The sequence below is a fragment of the Drosophila nasuta genome, chromosome 3 (assembly GCF_023558535.2).
Source record: "Drosophila nasuta strain 15112-1781.00 chromosome 3, ASM2355853v1, whole genome shotgun sequence".
NCBI classification, from domain to species: Eukaryota; Metazoa; Arthropoda; class Insecta; order Diptera; family Drosophilidae; genus Drosophila; species Drosophila nasuta.
Window position 1 is genome coordinate 55,211,051 of NC_083457.1, and position 23,717 is coordinate 55,234,767.

The following is a 23,717-nucleotide window of genomic DNA, read 5'->3' on the forward strand; positions in this document are numbered from 1 at the left end:
TGTGGTATTTTTTCCATGTTTTTTTTTGTAAAGAATTTATATATAAAATAAAAAGTGAGACAATAGGTCAACTAAAATCCTGCGTTTAAATAAATTCAATACTTCTTAGTTTGGTCAATATAATGATTTAAAGTTAACGGTTGGTAGAAGTTGAAAGAAGGTGTGATCCACTGTAATTTACAGTCTAAACTGTGAATTTATATTTAATCAGTTCTAAGAATGAATGAATGAGTATTCAGATTTATTAAGTTTTTGATTAATATAAGTAATTTTTTTTAGAAGAATTTCATGCAAACAAAGTTTTTTAACTGTTTTTTTTTTTTAATAATATTTACCTAGTATTTATTACCAGTATTTATGCTGCTTAGTAACTATACTATATAGAAAACCAATTTGGTTGAAGAATTTCAGGCCCACAGGAATCAAAAAGAAGAAAAAATTGTATTTAGTTATTAGAGTTTGGAGGTGATGAACAGATTAAAAGCGAACAGGCAAGCAACAACAGGCAGCACTCAAACTATGAAACGAAAAGAGTGTGTAGAGATGTACAGAAATTATTACGATGTAAATTATTTTGTATAATTATTGAATATCTGGAAAGATGCAAGTTAATGCAAAATGAAATGAGGCGAGTGAATTCGAAAATTGTATTCTATATGTTGGTGTAAGGGAGCAAAGCTTTTTAACGCATAGTACATGCAAATTATGTTGTTAAAAGCAAGACATCAACAGCACTCTAAGCGAATGATCAAGTACAGTGAGTGTCTGTTGAATGAAAGTTCAAAGACTTAGAAATTAGAAAGAAATATGTTGACCCGAAACTCATCAACATGACAGACAGAGAGACAGAGAGAGAGAGAGATATCACTCACCTCGCGAAGACCTATTTGGGAGCAGCTTGATGTGCATACTGTGTGTATGCCTCGTCGGGTGATGCAGCTGTGCTAGCCTGTTCGGAATCTGTCATTGGCATTGTTGGTATAATAGTTGGTGGTGCATAATATGGATAAGTTGGACTAATATACTGTAACGATGGAGAAAAATTCTATAAAGGAACCGAAAAGGAGTGGGAAAATTGAGTAAAAGAAAATATGTAGAATAAAAATTATATATTAACATCATTTAACATTTGAAAACTACTATACACCACACACATGAATATTTGAAATAAATGCTTTTAGCGAAACCCATTTGAAAGAGTTCTTAGTACAATAGCTCTGGAAACGCCATTATACCATACAAATATATAATTTGTAATACTCAAAACATCATATGTATAGCAATACTTATATTTATATATTAATGGTAATATTGTATAATTGGATTAGCAAGTAAGCAATTTGAAGTTTTTATTATATTTTATTTCAAATAATTTGCTTTGTTCTTAAGTATAACACAAATTGGTCACCCATTAGTACTTACAGAGTTTCCAATCTGCAGAGTTGCCAGTTGTGGCATCATTGTTCCATATGGCACAGCCGTTTCGCCACTGACCATCATTGATATACCGCGTGGCTGCACCTGATTTACAGCCTCCGGTTTGTATGACGTAACACCCAATTGTGGAGCAGCAGCCATTTGCATATACTGCAAAGCAGACGTTGAATACTGATAAATGTTGGGCATATGAAATACGCTCAATAATTATGCCACTCACCTGATCATCAACTTGAGTGATAGGCTGAGTCATCATATAGCCGGGTATCCACTGCGAACCAGCCACTGGATAGCCTCCGACTTGAGGGGCCCCAAAACGAGAGTATGGCACTCCAATAGGTGTACCGACATTGACACTGACACCATTTTGTTGCATTGTTGGATCGTAAGCGACGGGTATTCCCTCCGCAGAAACATCACGCCACGCGCGCGCATTCGGATCAGGTGTTTTAAAGAGATTCTTCTTTTTGGGACCGCCATCGGCGAATTTCACTAACAACGGATCTTTGGCACCTGGTATTGTATTACCATTAAACATCTGAATAATTTGTTCACATTTCTCACGACTTTCCATACGGGCAAAACCAACGCCTAGATGTACTCGTTTATGTTAATAAGGGTAAATTACAAAAATCAGTTTATTTTCCTTACCCTTTGAATTCATTTGCTGATCACGCAATATTCTAGTGGAAACAACTTGACCATATTTCGCTAACATGGCCTCCAAATCAGTTTCCTTAAAGTGAGGGGGCAAATTTGCTATATACAAATTAGTGGGATCCTGTTCCTGTTGCTGTGTTGTTGTTGTATGCATAGGACAGCAGTTTGCGAATTTATGTATGTTGTTTAGTTGTTGAAGGATCAGTCAATCATTTTAGTTTATTTGAAGATTTCACACATAAGTTTAACATACATAAACAAAAGCATTTTTGGCATAAGCGTGTGATGCATGTGTATGAATAAAGTTTTTAAGTATGCGTAGAAGGACGACAATTATCGAAATAGATAGAAAAGGAGAAAAAATTAAAATATGGAAATTTTGTCATTAGTAAAATTTTCAAACGTTTATTTCTTATAGTTTTTCTGAATTTTGTTGGTGTTGTTCATGAGTGTTTGCGTTTAAGTGTGCCTGGCTTAATGGATATTTCGAATGTAGAATGTCGTGTCGAATGAAATGATTCTGCTAAAGACATAAAATTTGGCTTAAATTTACCTAAAATATTTATTTTTTTTTAATTTTAGATTGTTAATATTTAAGTATGTATGTACACATACTTGTATGTATATAGGGTTATTCGGATTATGATATATGAAGTAAATGTATAGAATTTCTTACTGTACTTAATTAAGTTAAATACCTGGTCACATATGTATGTCTTATTTTAAGTGAACTTTATACTTAGAGTTTAGTTTGGTTTTGTATATCTTTGTTAGATTTTGGCCGGCACAAGTTTGTAGCATTTTGCGTATTCAAACAACAAACTTTGAAGGTGGATTATAAGGCTGGCTATAACTTCAAATATACGAGTCAATTTATACAGTTTAAAATATATGATACATGTCTATAAAGCTATATAAATAATGATCATAATTTGTATATTTCAATTGAACATATCCTTATCTAAAATATTACTTCATGTAGCATTACGTTTAATATTGTAGATTTGTACAAAAATAATAACTATTTAGCTACATAGTTATTAATGTAGCACTTTAATTGGAAAAATTGATAAGGGTAGATTATATCCGTCTATTCATTAAACGTTCTATTCATTGGTCTACAAGTAGCGAATTTATTTCGCACCATATATCAGTTATTTATATATTTCGAAGTTTAAGATGAACTGTGATGTGAATTGCTATTGGCTATAACTACTTCAATACTGATGGTCACATTTTGGTACATTGAGTATCAATCAATCAAACCATGACATTTTACATAAATATCTAAAGAGGGTAATATTTAAATGATGTGAACAAATTCACTTGAAATACTAATACAACTTGAGTTTTGTATACTTTCATATTTTGTTTAATAGATACTCAACTTTCATTTTCATGAATCCATTTATGCACAAATGTGTCACACTTACAGTTCAAATTTTCATGAAATGAAACTTGGTGTCACCAAAATTAACCAATTTTAATCCCTAAAACAAAAATGAAATATAAATATTCGGAATTCGAGGTCTACTAAAAAGACTTCACTTGGAAAACTATAAACATTAAAATTAAAATATTTCTACTAGTGATTCAGCTATCTTCAATCGCGTCCCCAAATTTCTAATATATCATATGTAGCTAATACAAAGTATTATCTTTAATATAACTACAGTTATATATTGACAAAATCCACATGAGTTAGGGTTAATGTAGCTACATATAGTACAGATTGTAAACAATAGTTGAAATAGTTAACAATGAATAAAAAAAATCTTTAATACTTTAAAACTCTATTTATGAACCGAGTCTGTAATAACTTGATGTTTTCATATTTGATATCTAGACGAAATGTATAAATTTGACTATATTTTTTGAATTTCTTGTTATAAAAATGAAAAGAAACGGTTGATACGAATTTACCAATCATTTAGTAAATAAATATGTATAACATTTTTAATAAATTTTTTTTAAAAATCTAGCATAAGAAAAATGGAAAGGATAGGTTTACGACGAATATTTTCCTTTAGTATTCATAAGTACATTGTACTAAACACTATTGAATTAATTTGCTTAATATTAATTAATTTATTCTAAATTTGTACGTACTGTAGACACATATTTGAAATCAATTTAACCAATACGTATGTATAGTCTATTTTGATGTATTATGATATATATTAATCAGTACGTATACAAAAAAGTATCTAGTCTGCCTGTAATATACAATTTGAAAATTGTGTATAATAACTACATTTAGAATGTATGAACGAGGACTACAAAACTTGGACTATGTTATATTAAAATAGTGTATTTAAGGATGTTTAATGTATTACCTACTTATTACGAAATAATTATGTGGATTAACAAAACTACAATCTAAGGGATTCGCTATGGTTTGTATTGAAGTTCTGTTTGGATAAGGAACACAATGGGTAGGGATTTAGTTTAAGTTAACTGAAATTAAGTCAACGTAACTTTATAAAACCTTGGATAAATTAATTTTGAAAAATTCTTTAGTGTAATTAAAGCAACTTCATTATTGTGTTCATTATAGAAATTTAAAAAAAAAAACCGAAATAAACTGTGATGAAAAAAAAACTTAAACATTAGAATAAACATGAAGTATAATTGTAACAAATAATAAAAATAAAAATCAAAATTAGTCTTAAATAAGAAAATAAAAACAATTGAAATGAGTTGTATAGACTGGGCTTTTGGATATTATTATGGGAATGGTTGGGACTGTGGATTATATGGTAAGACGTCACGGTCTTGGTGGGGATAGTTTGCAGTGTGAGGAGTGAGAATTACTTGCATGCAAACAAACGTACAATGGCCGGCCTATGAAGCACCCAGATACCCACTTTGGCCATCTGAGCTTGCACTCCCTTCGCCTGCAGTCCCTTGACGGCGCCCTCAGCATAGGCTGGCTGCTCGAAATCGACGAAGCCATAACCTGTAAGAAATATATTTTGTTTTTGTTTTTGTTTTTCGTTTCGTGTGTGTTTGGATTAACATAGGGAGGTGGAATTTTTTTAATTGCATGTTTAAATATATATGCATATATATAAAATTGTACAAATATGATTTTTTGGATGCACATTTAATAATTTAGAAGAGCATAAATTGTGCGTGCAATTTGAATTTCGTTTGGTCCAAAAAATAACAAAAACAAAATATTTTTAAAATGTCAAATTCATTTTGAAGTAGACATAGAAAGTAAAAGGAAAATAAATTAATTAACTATTCGCATTAGATTTCCCTACTATACAAAATGTGCCAAAAGCATGGTAAGGGAAAGAAAGAGAACATTTTATCGAAAGAAAAAACTAAAGAGTTATTAATTGCTTAATAATATAGCACGATAACAATTTATTTTTGATTTAATAGAGTTATGATATTTATATCTTATTTAATTGAGAACGAGATATGTTACAAAAATATATAATTATCATTATTATATATAGTAGTGGGGTTAAAGTGCAATAGAATGAATGCATGGATGATACGAACGCGGAATAATAACTTTACGAAATCATTAACTCATAATCTTAACTAATCGAAAGATGTAATAACTAAAATGTTGAACAGCCAATTTAAAATAACCATCGCGGCTTAATAGAAAGCCTTCAGTGAAATTGTAAATAAAATGTAATATACATTGGCTAAATACAAAAATTATTTACTTTAAATGCCTAATACTCAATGAATGTAGACCATTTTTGTTTTGACATTAAAAGAATATTGTGGCATATTAAAAAAAAAAAAAATAAATAAAAAAAGAAGCATTTAAAGTAATTTTTTTTTCTGTTTCCCTTTCAATGATTTAATTACATAACACATACTAATAATACATATAAGAAAAACACACATAAATAAAATGATGAGAATGGTGAAGAAAAAAATACCTTTACATTTGTTTGTTGTTTTATCTAAAATAGCCTTGGTTGATATAATTGTTCCGTATCTGAAAGAAGAGTTTAATATAAAACGGAGTCAAAAGAATGTGAAATTAATTGGAATAATACACGTTATACCTAGAGATATGAAGGAAGTAAGTCAGAAAACTAGAGATCTAAACCGATTCTTTTTTAACATATATTCGTTTTAGTATAATTTTAGAGCATTTCCTTTGAATATATATACCGTTATCCCGTTATACCTTTACCCAAAAGATATAAATTTATATTCATAAATTTAAGTACAATACAAGCTATTAAAGTCGAATGGGTTCGTCTGCGAGATATCAATTTTTATTAAATGCAAAACAGCAGGGAACAATACTAAAATACATTGAAAGCTATTATTGATTTTAAAATATACATAGAGTAAAAAATATTCAAAATTGTCAGACGAGGCAACTATGACTCGACTGCAACAGCCGTTTTTCCAAATAAAATTTGTTCTCAAAAACTTCTGATACAATCTATTATAGTCTCTAAGACTAGGTATTCATAAGGACAGACAGGCGGGCCTTATGAGGTCGGAGATGTCTATTTCTGATTGTTACATAAAATTTCTGAAGGCACAAAGTTATGATACCCTTTTAGACTATGGGTAACGGTGCAATATGTATAAACCTATTTAACTACTATAGACTGAATTAAATTCTATTAATTAAAATTCTCTACTCTTGTAATTAAAATATGTTTACAATAGTTTTGACTGAACACTGAGGTTGAGTTTTATTACCATTCATCCCGCATGGATGAGGAGACTATAACTGAATTTCGTTTTAAACAAAGCCATAAGCAATTCTATTTTGAACCCGATTAGTGTGGCAATTGTAAATATTTTTAACAATTTTATTTTGAAACAAATAAACAATTAAATCGAAGAACAAATACTTACTGTGCACACATATTCACTAAATCCTTATCCGTTGTCCCTTGTTGGAGACCTCTAATATAGAGGTTTGTCTTCGACAGTTGCTCGCCGCCCTGTTGATTTTGATTCTGTGCCGTTCCGTTAGGACCCATTGTGGTGTTTGTGTTTGTCGTGTTGCTTAGACTGGTGCTCAGTGTACCGCTCTGGGAGCCCGTATTCGATGAACTGCTAGAGTTGGTATTGCTGGGTGAAGCTGCAGTTGGTACACGTTGGCCGTACTGAAAAAGAAGAAAACAATTCCATGTTTGGTTTTAATTATTAAAGATCCCTTTTAGTGTAGTCAACTTATATGGTGAGATCAATACATTTTTATATTTACACCGGGTGATTAAACTTAATGAAATAATAATACCGTATTACCGTATCAGATTTCACATCCAAGCATTCTCGGTATTAAATTGAAAAAATAGTTTAACAGCGTAGCGGCTATATCATACTTATGCACGCCTGTCACTTTTCACTTAACTTTTCCTGCCCTAATATTTGAGAGTTATGCTTATATTTATACCCGCTACCCATAGGGTAGAAGGGTATTATAACTTTGTGCCGGCAGGAAATGTATGTAACAGGTAGAAGGAGGCATCTCCGACCCTATAAAGTATATATATTCTTGATCAGCGTCAACAGCCGAGACGATATAGCCATGTCCGTCTGTCCGTCTGTCCGTATGAACACCTAGATCTCAGAGACTATATGAGATAGAGCTATAATTTTTTTTCGACAGCATTTGTTATGTTTGCACGCAGATCAAGTTTGTTTCAAATTTTTGCCACGCCCACTTCCGCCCCCGCAAATCAAAAAAATCGAATAACAAGCGTAATTTTAAAGCTAGAGTTCCGAATTTTGGTATATACAATAATAACTATAGTAGTTATGATTCCTGAAAATTTGGTTGCGATCGGATAAAAATTAGAAGTTATTAAAGAAATACTTTTGTATGGGCAAAAACGCCTACTTACTAGGGGTCTTAGTTGCTTTGGCTGACAATCTGGTATATTGTGCCGTCTATGGTATATTTTGAATACGGTACTATGTCTATATACCAAATATACCATTCGGTATATTTTTTTAGTATTTTTGCAGTATATTTGGTATATTTTGAGAAAATACCGCAAAATATATTTCTTTTATTCAAAATGGGTAGCGGGTATCTCACAGTCGAGTGCACTCGACTGTAGCTTTCTTACTTGTTTTAGTACTGATAACAGTCTGGTGCTATATATATTTTTATAAAAATCAGAGAAGCTTAAAAATCCATTATGGTGTGAACTCCAACAAAGTGTATTAGTTATTTTCTAGAAATAGTTGTCAATGATGCTATGTATTTTTTTATGTATTTTTATTGAGATTTAGGTTTAACAGACAATGGTAAAATTAAACAATTAAGAAAACTACAGTCGAATGTACTCGACTGTGAGATACCCTTTACCCGTTTTGAATAAAAGCAAAAAATTGCGGTATTATTTTTAAAATATACCTAAAAATACTACAAAAATACTATAAATATACCAAATGGTATATTTTGTATATCAGTATAGTACTACATTCAAAATATACCATAGACGGCACAATATACCAGATTGTCAGCCAAAGCAACTAAGACCCCTTTTTGTATGGGCTTTTGCCCAAACAAAAGTATTTCTTTAACTTCGACCATTTTTATTGCAACCAAATTTTCAGGAATCACAACTACTATAGTTATTATTGTATATACCAAAATTCGCAACTCTAGCTTTAAAATTACGCTTCTTATTCGATTTTGAAACAACTACTACTAATGATTTGCGGGGGGCAAAAGTTGGCGTGGCAACAATTTGAAACAAACTTGATCTGCGTGCAAACATAACAAATGCTGTCGAAAATTATAGCTCTATCTCTTATAGTCTCTGATATCCAGTGTTTCATACGGAAAGACGGACATGGCTAGATCGTCTCGGCTATTGCTGCTGATCAAGAATATATATACTTTATAGGGTCGGAGATGCCTTCTTCTACCTGTTTCCTGCCTGCACAAAGTTATAATACCCTTCTATCCTATGGGTAGCGGGTATAAAAATTCTGTATTCGATTAGGATTGGTTAAGATTATATATATACATTACATTATGTATATATAATATTATATATCATTATATTTAATGAATATCCTAAGACTAATAACATAAGATTTCAAGCCTAATTTGGATTATTAAACAAAAACAATCTCAATTGGTATTTAAAAATATATTCCTTTAATTTCGCAAAAAAATTTGGTGATTCCACACTTAAAAATGTATGTATGTATTGTTCATATGTACGGAAACTTATATTTACTGCGTACTTAAAATTGCTGTGATAACCGAGCGTGCGGATATAGGGTATGCACACATGAATATTTATACATGCGTACATATAAATACGAAGAGCATTAATATGTTCGGGTTCCCAGTGCAACAATGACATTCAACATTTTTATTGAATTAAAGACGACAATGCAATTGAGTGGGCGACCAGCATAACTTAGATGGATTTAAAGAAGCAACAAAAGAGGCAGATAAATTGCTTGATGAGTCACCTATTCAAAATAAAAAAGGGAAAAATGGCACAAAGACAGTCTTGTTTTTTTACATGCTTCTCATATTGTATTATAAATTTATGCCTACAGGAATATATGTTACAGGAAAAGGTGGCATCTCCGACCCCATGAAGTATAAATACTCTTGATCTGCGTCAACAGAAAGCTAGCAACCCGCTGCCATAAATAAAGCCTTCCCTAAAATGAGTAGTCGTTGAAACATTCTTTTCTAAAGTGTGGTATTTTACATTATTACAATCAACAAATAAAACAGTTGTGAAGGTGTAAAAGCAGAAATAACACTTAACTAAAAATTATGAGAATACGATCCGAAAGGGGTTGCACAAATGCGAATAAAAATAATCACAACTGAGGAAAATTGTCGAAAGCAATACGTAATAAACAAAAAATCGAAAAAGATCACAATTATTGAATTTTAATTAAAGTTATATGTTATTTTTGCGCGCAGATTAAGTTTGTGTACAATTTTTGCCACGACTACTTCCGCCCCCACAAATCAATCGTAATTTTGAGGCTACATTTACGATTTTCAGTACATACAATAATAAGTACAGTATATATCATTCCTGAATTTCAATGAGATCAGATAAAAATTGTATAAGATATTTAAGAAATTCTTCTTCTTTGGCAAAAAACTTCAACTGCAATAAGGTCTTAGCTGTTTTGTCTGGCAATCTAGTACTATATTAATATACAAAATATAACCATATAAACTTTAGTATTTTTGCGGTATATTAATTTGCTATATTCTAAGAATATTACCGCGTTTTGCTCGAGAATCTCACTTTCTTACTTGTTTATTTGAAAAGACGCGGAGCCACATTTGTGATACGAGAATGACTGTGATAATCATAATATAGCAACAGCGGCAACACATACATGCTTATGGATATGTATGTGTATATGAACATGATTCATTTGACATAACACCAAATGAAAAATACAAAAAATTTAATCACCAATGAAAAGATTTGTTCATTAATTCGTCTCTTCAACTATAATTTTCACAATATATTCCAACATATGGGCAATTCTCTGATAAATGTTAAAAAAAAATAAACATAAACTAAAACAATTTTAAAAATAAGTGAAATCTTTGACATGGAATAATTTTGAACATGTAACCAAAATATCAAGTATAAGTCCGGTTAGAAAACAGAATGAATTCTTGTTATGTTGGATTCGGGTAAATTTCAAATCAAATTGCTAAATCTCTATCCTCTCACAACATTGCGAAACCTTACACCAATAGAAAAATTCACAGTTCGTCTTCTTCTGAGATAGTTCCTCACATAAAAAAAGGTCCACTGACCTCTCGTTTTCTTGTTAAAAAAAATTGATCAAACAAATCTACAGGTAGCAATCCATAATCAATATCCTCCTCCTCGCCCAATGTATACAATGTATGTGGAGTTTTATGTTATAATTTACACACTTTTCCTAATAGTAATTTGTCGTTTTTAATTTTCTTCTGCTAAACTATTTGTTTTATGAATTTATAAAAAAAATATATAATAAAATTGAACACAGAAATTTCTTCTATCCGGCAATACTGAAAGACAAGTACCGGCTTTTTGCCTTTTATTAGCAAGAATGCATGACTGGAATATCCGGCTACCAGCTTCAATGAAGTTGAAAAGCCATAGTAGTGAAGAAGAAACATTACAAAGCCGCAGAAAACTCAATGCGTCTTGGCCTTATATGTAATAGAGAAAGTAACTTTGCTTATTTTCAGCTTAGCAATTTTAGCAAATGTTCTAAGAAAATATATTTACATATGTATGTGCAGTGCTAGAATAGCGACAAACAATAACTATGAAGGATTTAATATACATGATAAAACTATTGCCCTACAACAACAAAAATAATAAATATGAATTTAAGATATAAATTAGTTACGCATATTAGTTTGTTTCTTAACTTGAGTATCAATGGGGTGCAAGAAATTCTATTGATGGATTTTTTATGCTTTCAGTGATTGTTCTTGGAAATTGTTGTACTAACCTCCAAAGTGTTGAGCGGATTAACCCACTGGTATGCCTAGAAGCAAATGCAAATCAAGTGCATAGAATTTATATTATTACTAATAATTTTTAATTATTTCTTCAACATTATTTACGAACATGGTTTTAGAAAAAATTTAATAAACGTAATAATAATTGGTTTTCACTAAAATATATGTAAAATTAGGCATATCCTGTACATAAAAATGTATTAAAATTACATATATGTATGGATACTTATTAATGCACTCATTAATATATTTATTTTGTCAAGTATTGTAGTTCGTTTAATTCATACATTTATACAAGACCATATATTTTATTAAACAAAATTCAATTAAAATATTTTGCTACGTTGTCTTCTGTTGTCTTAATTGTTGTTGCTGTGTCAGACATTGAACTTTACTATGGATACTTTTTGCTGTGAATACGGGTGTACTAGTGAAGTACAATAAAGTAATATAAATAAAAGAAAATGGAGAGCAGTATACGCATAGACGACACTAATAACATCTGTGTATGTGTGTACAAATATATATTTCCAAATGTAAATACATACATACAGATGTACGTATTTTCGCACACACAAATTGTACTAATGCATGTACATACATATGTATGTACATTGTGGTTGGATTACAGTTTTCGATTACTTGCCACAAGCAAGTATAAAGCCAAAGGAAAGAGAAGAAAGTCAAAGTTAAAAACGAATAATTTTCGACAATTGCGTTTATTTACTTTGTTTTTTGATAGCGGCTGCTTTTGGTTCTGCTGAAGAACGTCGACGATTTTGCCGTTTGCTTTTTGCCGCTGTTTCTTTACTTTTCTATTGCACACTGGCACATACACACACACCATACACACACAGTTACAGTTCAATGAAGCTTTTGCTGTTTACAAACTTTTGCGACGTTTTCAAGTGCGTCCCTGGACGTAGACGGTGACGTTTACCGAAAGAGAGCGAGTAAGAGAGAGAGAGAGAGAGCGTGAGAGCGTGAGTACCAGTTGGAGCGACAACGTAAGCTTTAACTATTTTTCTTGACTGTTTTTTTTTATCTATAGATTTGATGTATGTATCTAAGAAAATATGTATACATGAACATAATACATATGTATGTATTTTTGCTTGCCTTTGCACTCTGCTGATTTTTGCTGATGGGTTGCAAATAGCTTTAATAACTTTCTATTGCTATTTTTATATTTTTATGCCATTTCACAGATGCAAATACACATGCATACATACATACGCAGATACATACATACGCATGCATATATGAAACAAGAAAAAACGAACAACGAAAGCAATATGTACGAAACAATGGAAAAAACCGCACATATGATAATATTTCACTACCTTATTGTTATAAATTACAATTTTTGCAATAACTTTTATTAGTCGCTGCTCTTTGGCTTTTAATTTTTTTGTTGACGATGAGGTTGATGACGAGACGACGTCAACTTTATGTTATACATATGTACACACACACCCATATGTTTATTGCGAGAGTCGACGAATAGAGACGACAAACTGTATGTAGCAATACAGTGAGTTAAATGGAGAGATGTGGTTGTTTTTTGTTGTAGACAGCGCGAACACGTAGCTAAATTTTGCGAGCTTTGAACAACGAACAGAACAAACGAACGAACAGACGAACAAACTGTGACACTGTCCCACAGCCCAGCTGATTTAAATTTTGTTTGAATTTTTGTGTTTGAAGCACGCGCACAACAAACCGGCCACGACAAAAATTAAAATGAAACTGAATGCAAAGACAAGAAACCCAACGGCAAACACAAACCTGAAACCGGCGGAGAGCGAGCATGCGCAGAAGATAAGCTCTCTTTTACTTGCGAGAGAGGGAAAAAAGACAGATAGCAAGAATCTGCAAGTGCGAGTGAGAGTGCCTCTTGCGAATGAATGGGTGGATATCTAGACGAACAACTGGTAGTAAGAGCGAAGTAGCAGAATATCAAAATTTTATAGAAAAGCGCCGGCATGCGGCGACGTCTCTACCGCAAATGAGCTGCATATGTATGTCGTGTGTAGATATGTAAGTACGTACATGTACACACTTACGGTTTAAGTGTATGTATGAAATCATTTATAACAGCATACATACATATTTTATTGCTCTTTGTATGAAACGGTCTCCAACCCCTGCTCACAAATGAAAATCCATTGCGTTGGGGGTGTTTTCTCGCATTTTCGTGGGGCTTAGTGTATGAACTCAAAAGATAGAGAAAGAGAGAGAAAGCAATGGAGCTACATACATATGCTTGCACATACATACATACATATGTTGACGTCAACGCCGTTGTCGTCGTCTGACTCAACCGCAGCGTTACCACCACCGAAATTTGCACAGTGAAACAAAAATCAGGTATATTGAGGCAATTTTTGCTTCATTCATCAATTTTGCAATTCCTTTACGCTTTTGCATAAAATAACTTTTATTGTACCGAGGTTTCAATTTGATATTGGCTGTAATTTAGCTGATATTCATTCCATATTACGCCCCCTTCAACATTAGAAAAATGACTTTGTATGCGAGATAACCAAATTTGATGTTCCGTCATTAAAAATTGTGAGTTGCGGCGTCACAAGTTGCTTTTTTCATATGTATGTATGAATGCATATGCTTATATGTACTTGCCTATTTATGTATGTATGTATGCGCTTGTGTGTACATACATTTAAAGCAAAGACACAATACATATGGATATCCGTATGGACGCAGGTGTATTTAGTTTAGCTTCATCTGGCGACCCAGTGAATTGCTGTTGCTGTTGATGCTCCCGGATTTAAATGCATTACATTTTTGCATTACATTTTTAAAACACCGATTTGATTCTTTTTTTGATTTTGTGTGATTAATAAATATGTACATACATATGTACATATTCATTACATTATGTATATCTATATACATACGTGAACATATGTACACGTATGTATATACATATGTATGTATATTTTAATGTAGAATCTACAAATGCTAAGTCAACTACAATTAGAATCGAATTCAAAAATGCAAAAACAAACAAAATCTATTGTTGCTACAAAATAAACTATTTTATCTCTTTGTATTTTGTGCTCTTATGTTTAAAGCCAAAGAGAAAAGAGACAATTATACAAGAGAGAGTGGGAAAAAACGTAAAGCTTATAAAAATGTCACAATAACAAGAATAACCAATACTATATGAAATCGCGTGAATGTAGATGGGTGGGGTTCTGGGAGAAATGAGCAACAAAAGCAAAGCGAAAGGAACGATAACAACAATACACAAACGATTGAATGACATTAGACGAGGGCAAGCAACGAAGACAAGAGGAACTCTCAATTGAAAACGAATGCGTATAAATGTGCCCATATGGAAAACACAATTCACAATTCGCGCTGATGGGAGGATGTATGGATGTATCGTGTTAACGCTATTGTATGTGTTGGGCGAACAACGTACGCTGAAAATTTCTCTTTGTAGATAATGTATGTATGTATGTACATACATACACATATAAATATACATATGTACCTACATACATGCTTGCATATGTACATCGCCATTGAACTATACATTACTTTATTATCGGTAGGTAGTCTTTTGCTTGCAATTTTTATGCTGGTCTTGTGCTGACGTTGTCATCGGGGTGTGAATGCTATGAAATTATCAGCTAGCGCCTGCGCTGCTCACCAGATTGTAACTATTAAAGAGCAGCCAGACGCCAGCAACACGAGGTTGCCTAGCCACCCTCGCATATGACGCTAACTTTCAGTTCAGTTTTCGTTTTCTTAGCTTTTTCTAAGTAATTGTCGTAGGCAGCGAAGTCTGCGTCACATAGTATCATTATTGGATACGTGGATTAATTTGAAATGTCAAAATGGACATTCATACGTAGTACCTACATACATACATCCGTTGTTGTATTTACTTTATTTAATTAAGTATGTACCTAGTCAATTTAAGCGATCTGTCTTACAGGTTTTCACGAAATGAAATACTTGTTATTCACTATTTTTGTTTAATAGTATCAGTTTTATTTCGGTTTAGACTGGTGTTGCCTTTGACATTCAGCAGATGCTTAGGTGGCAGTGGGTTAGGCGATTCATCAATTTTTATAGTTTTTTATTTGCAATCATTTGCTTGCTTAGGATAAACCTACTGATTAGTCAGTCCACCTGGAATTTATTGTAGAAGCTAAAGTAAACTTAAAAAAAAAACAAAATAAAAAGACTACAGTCGTGGATGCTCGACTATAAGATACACGCTACCCATTTTAAATAAAAGCAAAGCAGTGCGGTATTATTCTTAAAATACACCAAATATTGGACCGCACAAATACTAAAATACGAATGTCATATTTAGTATATCAATGAAGTACTACATTCGAAATATACCATAGAGGTCAAAATACACCAGCCAAAGCAGCTAAGAACCTAAGCAGTAGGCGTTTTTTCCTATAGAATTGTAGCTCTATCCTATAGCCTCTCAAATCCAGTGTTTCATACGGACAGACGGACATTGGTATATCGTCTCGGCAGTTGACGCTGATCAAGAATATATATACATACTTTATGGGTTTGGAGATGCCTCATTATGCCTGTTACATACATTTTCTGCCGGAACAAAGTTATAATAACCTTCTACTCTATGGGTAACGGGTATAAAAACAAAAACAAATGAGTAAATATTTTTTTTTTCGGCTATTATCAGTGCCTATTAGAGTATTGAACTCGTATTACAATTTTGCTCGTCAGTAGTCGTTTTCATTATTATTTACGTTCCGCTAATTTGGAAATGCCCAGGTGCATTGATGAAATTGTGTACGTAAACGTCCAAAGCTTGACAAGGTATACGAGATGTTGAAATTTTCATGAGACTTTACATTTTCGATATAAAAAAAATTAGAGTAAGGTAATAGAAATGATGTACAATTAACATAATAAGTATTTCTATTTATATACTATTATTATTATAAAAAGTAAAATTTGTTAAAGTTTTGTACATTTTTTTATACAACTAAAAATACTAAAATTAAAGGCTAATTAGTATGACTATTATTGGACATTATGGGGTACAATGAACTAAAATTGTTGTGTAACATTGGCAGTCGTCCTTTGTGTATTTGAAAGCTATATTATTTCCTGTAATCGATAAGCTTCTCAAGATTAATTGCAAAACAAATAATACAAGAATTATATAAATATCCATAAAATAATAACAAGAAAAAAATTTGTACAATAAATCTATTATATAAATTGATTACGACGTTAGTACGTTTAAAACGACTTGTTAACTTGTTAAGAGCAATAGCATAAAAAAAAGCATTGTTTTAGAATAGTTCAAACAGAAGAAAATGAAGATTTTTTAAGCCGTAGCCTTAACTTATAATTGGGTAATTGCTTGGTTAGACTGTTGATGTGGGGCTAATAGCAATTTTCGCATATCTATGCCATTTTCACCATCAAATGGTAAAGTTCGTTTAAAATTATTCAAGGAAAGTGGTAAATAATGACACGGATCAAAATAAAGTTCAGATGTGCTTAAATTGGGATAGTAAGTGTCTACAGGAAATGGGTCTTGCTGTTATGATAGAGCAGCCTTTTGTTTGACTTCTGACTAACCAGGATGCGACTTAATGGCAGCTTCACACCGTTATATGGGGTTAACAGCAATTTTTTCAACTTGTTAAAAGTGTCAATTTTCGTTTCACGATACGTGGGCGCTAAAAAGTGGGGACCAAAAATAGCGGAACAATTGACTACACTGTTTGCTTATGCTTACATGGCAAAAAGAGTCGTTAGGGGAGCTAAAAGGGAGCGAAGTACCAGCAGCACAAAGATGAGAATGTGGAAAAGAACACAGTGGCTCCCGCTGTGTAGCTGCGAGTCGATTAAAGGGCCTGGTTAGGATGCGAGAGGGCTGGCTGAGGGGTTGTTGGTTGTTGAAACGTTGGTTCTTGTCCATGTCGTGAGAGATACAACATGGGGGGCTTATTGTGTTACGTACACAGGAGCTGACATCGCTTCTAAAGCTGGAGCTAAAGCTGAAGCTACTGCTTGTCAGCTACTTTTTAGTCCTCAGACAAAATTGCCAATTAAAACGTGCCGCAAACTTTGAGCACAGTGCCGCCTCGTAAATTCATCAGCCTGCGTTTGTATTTTTTTTGTACTTAGCTTTGTGAGCCGATTAAGTGTCAGACAAACAAAAGCAACGCAGAGTAGCATTCTAGGGTTCTGACTTCCTTAAGTGCTTGATCTATAGTTCTAAAATGACCGATTTAATAATCTAACAAAAAGTTGCATTGTAAGTGTATTATTTTTAGTTTAAGCTCTCAGCCCTAATTGTAAAAGTTATTGCTGCTTGTCCAAAACAATAAATCTCTTGTAGAAGAAGATATAAATTATGCAATATATTTACAATATACATACTTAGAAATGCAAATATTGATTGATATATGTCGAGACAGCTAGCTAGAGTTCAACAATCTCTATCCCTAAAAGAAACCTGGACGCTGTACAACATTACTGGGAACTGAGTGTTACTTGAATTCCTATGACTCCAGAGATTTTGGATGCTGTGTTGACTATGAACGCTGCACTGCATACGTTTGAGAACTTTGTTACAGAAAAAAGAACTATGGAATAATCTTGACAATGGATATGCAGATCTGATATACTGGCGATCTCTTTTGTGATGACTTTTCTACCTTTTGTCGTTTTTCAGTGTTATTTCGCATTCTTTATTTCAGTCACGTTTGACATTCACATTTGTTTCCAAATTATGCATGTCTTGTTGTGTCCTATTGTTGCTTTCGCAGTAACAGACAAATAGATATGACTGAATAAACTTGTCGAATTTATAATTAAATTATCATATAATAATAGAATTAGTGAGATCCGCTCTTCCACATCTGTAATGTACTTGTATGTATCAAGAATATACAATCGTGAATATTTTCAAATCTACAGCTGTTAATAATTTATGTATAGTATTGTATATTTACTTTTATCTTAAATAAGTTCTATTTTCTACATATTTAGCTAAGTAAGAAAAGAGAAGGCTTTCCCTGGAGTTGTTCATAATGTGATAGTTTTTTTTATAAATTACTCGCACGCTATATAAAATGACTTATCACAAATAGTTTCCTTTCTCTGAAATAAGTTCCTAATCTTTCCACCTTTTTAAATTTTAAAGCTGCAGTGATAAAAGCAAACTTGTATTTACGTATTTATATTTGTACAATGTATTTACTCAAACTGTGTAGCCCTGCATCGTTTTCCTTGACTGTGCAATTAAAGTTAGATAATTTAATCAGATTATCCACATGTGGAAGCACTAAGGGTCAAAATACAGCAGATTGTCAGCCAAAGCAACTAAGAGCCGATAAAAATAATCGTTATTAGACATACCAAGGTATTTCTTAAATACCTACTCCAATATTTATCTGATCACAACTAAATTTTCAGTAATTAATTATGTAGTTATTATTATATGTACCGAAAATCATTTGGTATTTGATTTTTTTTCGATTTGCGTGGGAATGTTTTGAGACATCTGGATATAAAAATAAAAACAAAAAAATATTTTTTTAATATAAAATATGTATTCTATAATATAAAGCCTGGAATCTATTAAATGTTAATAAAAAGTTAAAATAACGTATCAAAGTAAAAGTTCAAGGAATAAGAACCTATGACATATAACTGGTGCATTGAAAATAAAGAACGGGAACTGGTCCTAAGCATTAACAATTGGGAGCCTCAAAAGAGACAAAGAAAATAACAACAGTTTAAGGACCTCAAAAAATGAAAAATAAATAACAATCAGACCAAATTCAATATTGACAACGAGGCTGACAGATAAAGGATAGCAAAGAAGCAAAAAACACGAAGGACAAACACAAACTGAATAGAGTATCCTTTTGCAAGGACAGTCGTTATATACATATGTAGCTACTTAGTATAGATACATATGTTTATATATATTTTTTGGCTTTGTAAAGCACAACTAAAGCTACTGCCATATGTTACAAACGTAGAATAATATATAATATATAATAATATTGTAGCATATCTTATAGGCGCTGCGCATTCAGTACATATTATACATATGTATTTGTTGTTGGGTGTGCTTCGAATATTTAAAAAGAAAAAGTTTGTAATCAAGGGTTAAGCAAAAAGATTTTAATAATGTATTTGTGATATGTGCGCAATTTTTAATATCATTCTCATATTTTTGTGGCTGAAAAGAGCGACAGATTCTTTTTTATTTACTATGTATTATATTTTAACAACTGTTTCACACGTAAACAATTTCTAAAACTTTCTTGTATTTGTTATTGATAAAATCTTTGCTGATATCTAAGCGTAAAATCGTTAGCATTTAGTAAAAGACGATGCGCCGACAAACAAAGGCGATAAGACTTAATAGGATTCTGCTAAATGAAAAAGCAACCGTCTGCAACTGCTGTTTTTGCTTTATTGAAAATATCAGAATAATTAATTTGGCCAACAAAACTTTTCCAAACAGAGGAACATATTTTCGTTGACGTATGGAACGTGTCAAGCGTATTTGAGTGAGATGATTTGAGATTTATATGAGTTTTAAACCGCGGAAGTTATAAGTACTTCCGATGAGAACTCAAATGTTGAGATATTTTAAGAAATTTGGATAGACATTTAAAATGTATTGAACCTTTTGTCTGAACAAATTTTACCCGCTCACTTCAAATTTTAATCATATATATTTATAATTACATTTTTGGGCCTTAGATACTTACTGTTGTTGTGCTAGGCGTATTAGCCGTGTGCGGCGTATATGCTGCATATGCTGGTTGAGGCAATGGAGTTGTATAACGATAGGTTTGTTGAGCAACTGCAGCAGCAGCTGCGGCAGCTGCTGGTGCATAGCCTTGAGGTGTCCAACTTGTGGCCCCACGATAGGGTGCACCTGCTGCTAGTGCCGCGCCAGCAGCAGCAGCAGCAGCTGGACTAGTCATAGCCGGTGAATGCTGTGGAATGGCCCCTTTGAGTGTAACGGCTGACGCGATGCTACCAGCACTAGATGAGTTCTAAGAATATAGAAGAATATATGTGAGTAAAATGCTAAATCGGCTCGAGTTTCTCATAATTTATTAATACGAATCTGAAATCGAAACATCTTCATCAGCTTGATTATTGCAAAATATAAATTTGTAATGATTTATCGTACATTTTTAAATGTGTCTACATTATTGATCAGTTTCAACAGATATAGCCGTGTATGTCTGTCTTATTGTCGGTATAAGCATCTAAATCTGAACAAAAAAAATCTGAAAATGTTGGTGAAGTTAATGAATATATTTTATATTTTTCCCTTATGCTTATTTACTGCATCATTTTATTGCGAGATATTTATTGTAATAATTTAAAGTTTGAGATCTTTTCAAGAGAGTCTATTCTCATTAAAAGCTGTGATGCAAGCAGCTAATTTATATCACTAGAAAAGTGGAAATATCAATATCCCAAATTTTCCATTTGGTATAATTTTAGTATTTTTGCGGTATATTCTTGGTATATTCTAAGAATAACGCTGCGCTGTTTTGCTTTTATTCAAATTTGGTACCGGGTATCGCACAGTTGTGCACACTCGACTGTAGCTTTCATATGTTCATCATATATAGTATGAAACTATACATATTGCAGAGCTACAAAATTAGCATATTGAACCCTATTGAACTTTCTATTGGATGTGGACAAAAATGTCGCAAGATTTAAAACGCGCGTTTAATTGTTGTAAACTATATTGAGTTGATTGAATTATGCATTGTTTTTCGAATGTCTAAGCAGAAAAATTATAAAAAATGTAATATTACTCATTCATCTGCTACCTAGCATGTTAATTGCAATAAAAATTTATTTGTAAGTAATTTGAAAGCTAATATTATAAAGTATCTTTTTAATATGTTGAATAAGAAGGCAGGATGTACTTGGCGTTCTAATTAATCCCCACAAAACAAATCGAACGGAGTACCATGAAATAATTTTTGAAAGAGATTATCGAGGTAGTTTATGTTTCTCCAATTATTTTTTAATTAGTAGTACCCAGCAAACAGTTAAGTATAATGACAATGATCCGTGCTCACATGAAAGTTGTAGAATCTTTGGGGTTCATGATGATCCCTACGTACGGACCTTTGATCCCAAGGAATGCAAAAGCAATCGTCGATCCTTCGTTGATAAATCTTTGGGATTTCCACTTGGTATTGTGACTGGGACAGTTGCTTCTAAATCTGGCATGCCAAATTTTTAATCAATACGATATGCAAGTAATCTAAAGGCGTTTGCACCAACTTATTATACGAAACGAACAGAATGGAACCCAGACTTGATCGATCTACTAATCACCGAAGGCCAAATATTATTTAGTGATTCAGAGGCAATGGATTTTCCCAATATTTATGATGATAACGAGCAGACTGTAACCCGTCATTTCAAGTTTAACGACATTGAATTTGCTATAGAGTTGGATGCTTCGTTTGAACTTTATGGTGTTCAAAATCTCATTGGACATTTACGTCGTATTATGAATGCTTACTTTAAGAGACGTAAAACTGCAATATTTAGGACTCTAAATTGATATTTACTTATATGAAAAGACGCCGGTGTTTAGATGGTACTTGATTTAAATGGACGCGATAAGGATACACTAAAATCAAATCATGATGGCGGTTACCCTACGTTATTAGCGATGCGATCCTTGGACAATGTCATTCATTTGATCAAGAAGGAGAGCAATCTTGAAAATTCAGACCTATTTACGTTGCGTGATGTATTGGTCGTGAAGTTAGTAACACCAGGACCAAATGGGCGTAGTCAGGAATGCGACTTCGGACCCCGAATGAGCGAATTTGATGTAAATGCTTCCGACTATGCGTATCTTAAGTAAAATTTACACTTGACACTAAATCCAAAGGATGCACTGCGAAATCGTAGTATTTTACCAGTGGCAGTGGCAACAGCATTAGCTTCCAAAATCGATCATCCGGCCACTTGGGATGCAAAAACATACGACAAGGCTATTTGTTATGGCGTCAATATGTGTACAAATTGTTGGGAGCCATGTTCGGATATTAATCAGCCAATGGATTTAGATACCTTTCCTCGGCAAATTCGTCTAGATCAATTCGTAGCTGAGGTGCTTCATACCCCGAATGCTTATGAGGGTTGGTGGAAATTTTTACCCATGTACAAGTTTAATGATTTTCATTTAATACTTGAAAAAGCGCTTGCGGAAAATTATTATGTAATCTTTCAGATTAACAATCAAATGTATTCAATTTGGAAAAAAAGAGATCATTAATGGATCCTTATCGACATAACATAGTAGGCCGCATTCTTGAGGAGGGTGAAGATCCAAAAAGTGCCTCGCTGCTCATGTTTGGAAATATGGATAGATTTCTTAGCGTATTTCATCTGATTCTGCTGGAATCAAATCGTTCAACAATATTTCATATTCATACGCTAAGAATCACTGAATGTAATACCATCTGGTACAGCGCCAATGTTGCTACCACCCTATCAAGACGTAGAAGTTGCCTCTCTTAATGAAAACATACGCTTCGATGAAAACTATCGAAGAAGAAGAAGGCGGCGTGGCACAACTTAGTGAAGGCGGCGAAGAGGACGATGTTGAAGATTAAACAATATAAATATTAGCATTTCAATTTTGGATATTAATAAGCAATTTTAAGTATATTAATACTAAAATAAGTGTTCGATTTATTACATTAGTATTAATTAACGAAAGCATCATCGTATCTTTGTACCAAATCTTACATTTATTTAGCAAAATGTAAAAGAATACTATATATATTTCGATATATACCCGCAATGGGACATAGAAGAATATAAGTATAAACAAACTGCTAAATCTTATGACTTTTATCTTTGCAAATCGCAGCGTTTTCCACTAAATGAGTGGAAATGAAAAAGAAACATAATTTGCTGCACCCCTGAAAAAATCAATAAATTACTTGACGTTGACACACAACATGCAGACAGTGGGTTGATGTTTCTGTCAAACATTGCCGGTAGTTACGATATTGGTAGTTACTGTTGAGCAACCAATCGCAACACAAATTCATTAATTTTGTAACAAATATAATAACAA

General features: G+C 32.6%; 1 protein-coding gene and 1 pseudogene across 24 annotated transcripts in view; one reads left to right on the forward strand and one right to left on the reverse strand.

Annotated features, from left to right (window-relative positions):
* Window positions 1-23,717, reverse strand: part of LOC132789617 (protein alan shepard) — a 32,621-nt gene that overhangs the window by 5,157 nt on the left and 3,747 nt on the right. For 2 of the 24 annotated variants that reach the window (XM_060797728.1, XM_060797724.1), the window contains exons 2-11: window positions 20,347-20,637; window positions 11,566-11,601; window positions 6,952-7,205; window positions 6,009-6,067; window positions 4,932-5,056; window positions 2,089-2,230; window positions 1,658-2,028; window positions 1,423-1,608; window positions 873-1,045; window positions 336-371 (exon numbers count right to left, since the gene is read on the reverse strand). In XM_060797728.1, coding sequence (XP_060653711.1) covers window positions 884-1,045; window positions 1,423-1,608; window positions 1,658-2,028; window positions 2,089-2,230; window positions 4,932-5,056; window positions 6,009-6,067; window positions 6,952-7,205; window positions 11,566-11,601; window positions 20,347-20,637 — 1,626 coding nt within the window. In that variant the 3' untranslated portion in view covers window positions 336-371; window positions 873-883. Of the gene's footprint in view, window positions 1-335; window positions 377-404; window positions 518-872; window positions 1,046-1,422; window positions 1,609-1,657; window positions 2,029-2,088; window positions 2,231-4,931; window positions 5,057-6,008; window positions 6,068-6,951; window positions 7,206-11,565; window positions 11,602-12,918; window positions 13,318-20,346; window positions 20,638-23,717 lie in introns of those variants that run through there. The other 22 variants (XM_060797723.1, XM_060797725.1, XM_060797742.1 and 19 more) reach the window with 20 other exon arrangements.
* LOC132792915 (uncharacterized) lies at window positions 21,441-23,213 on the forward strand (annotated as a pseudogene).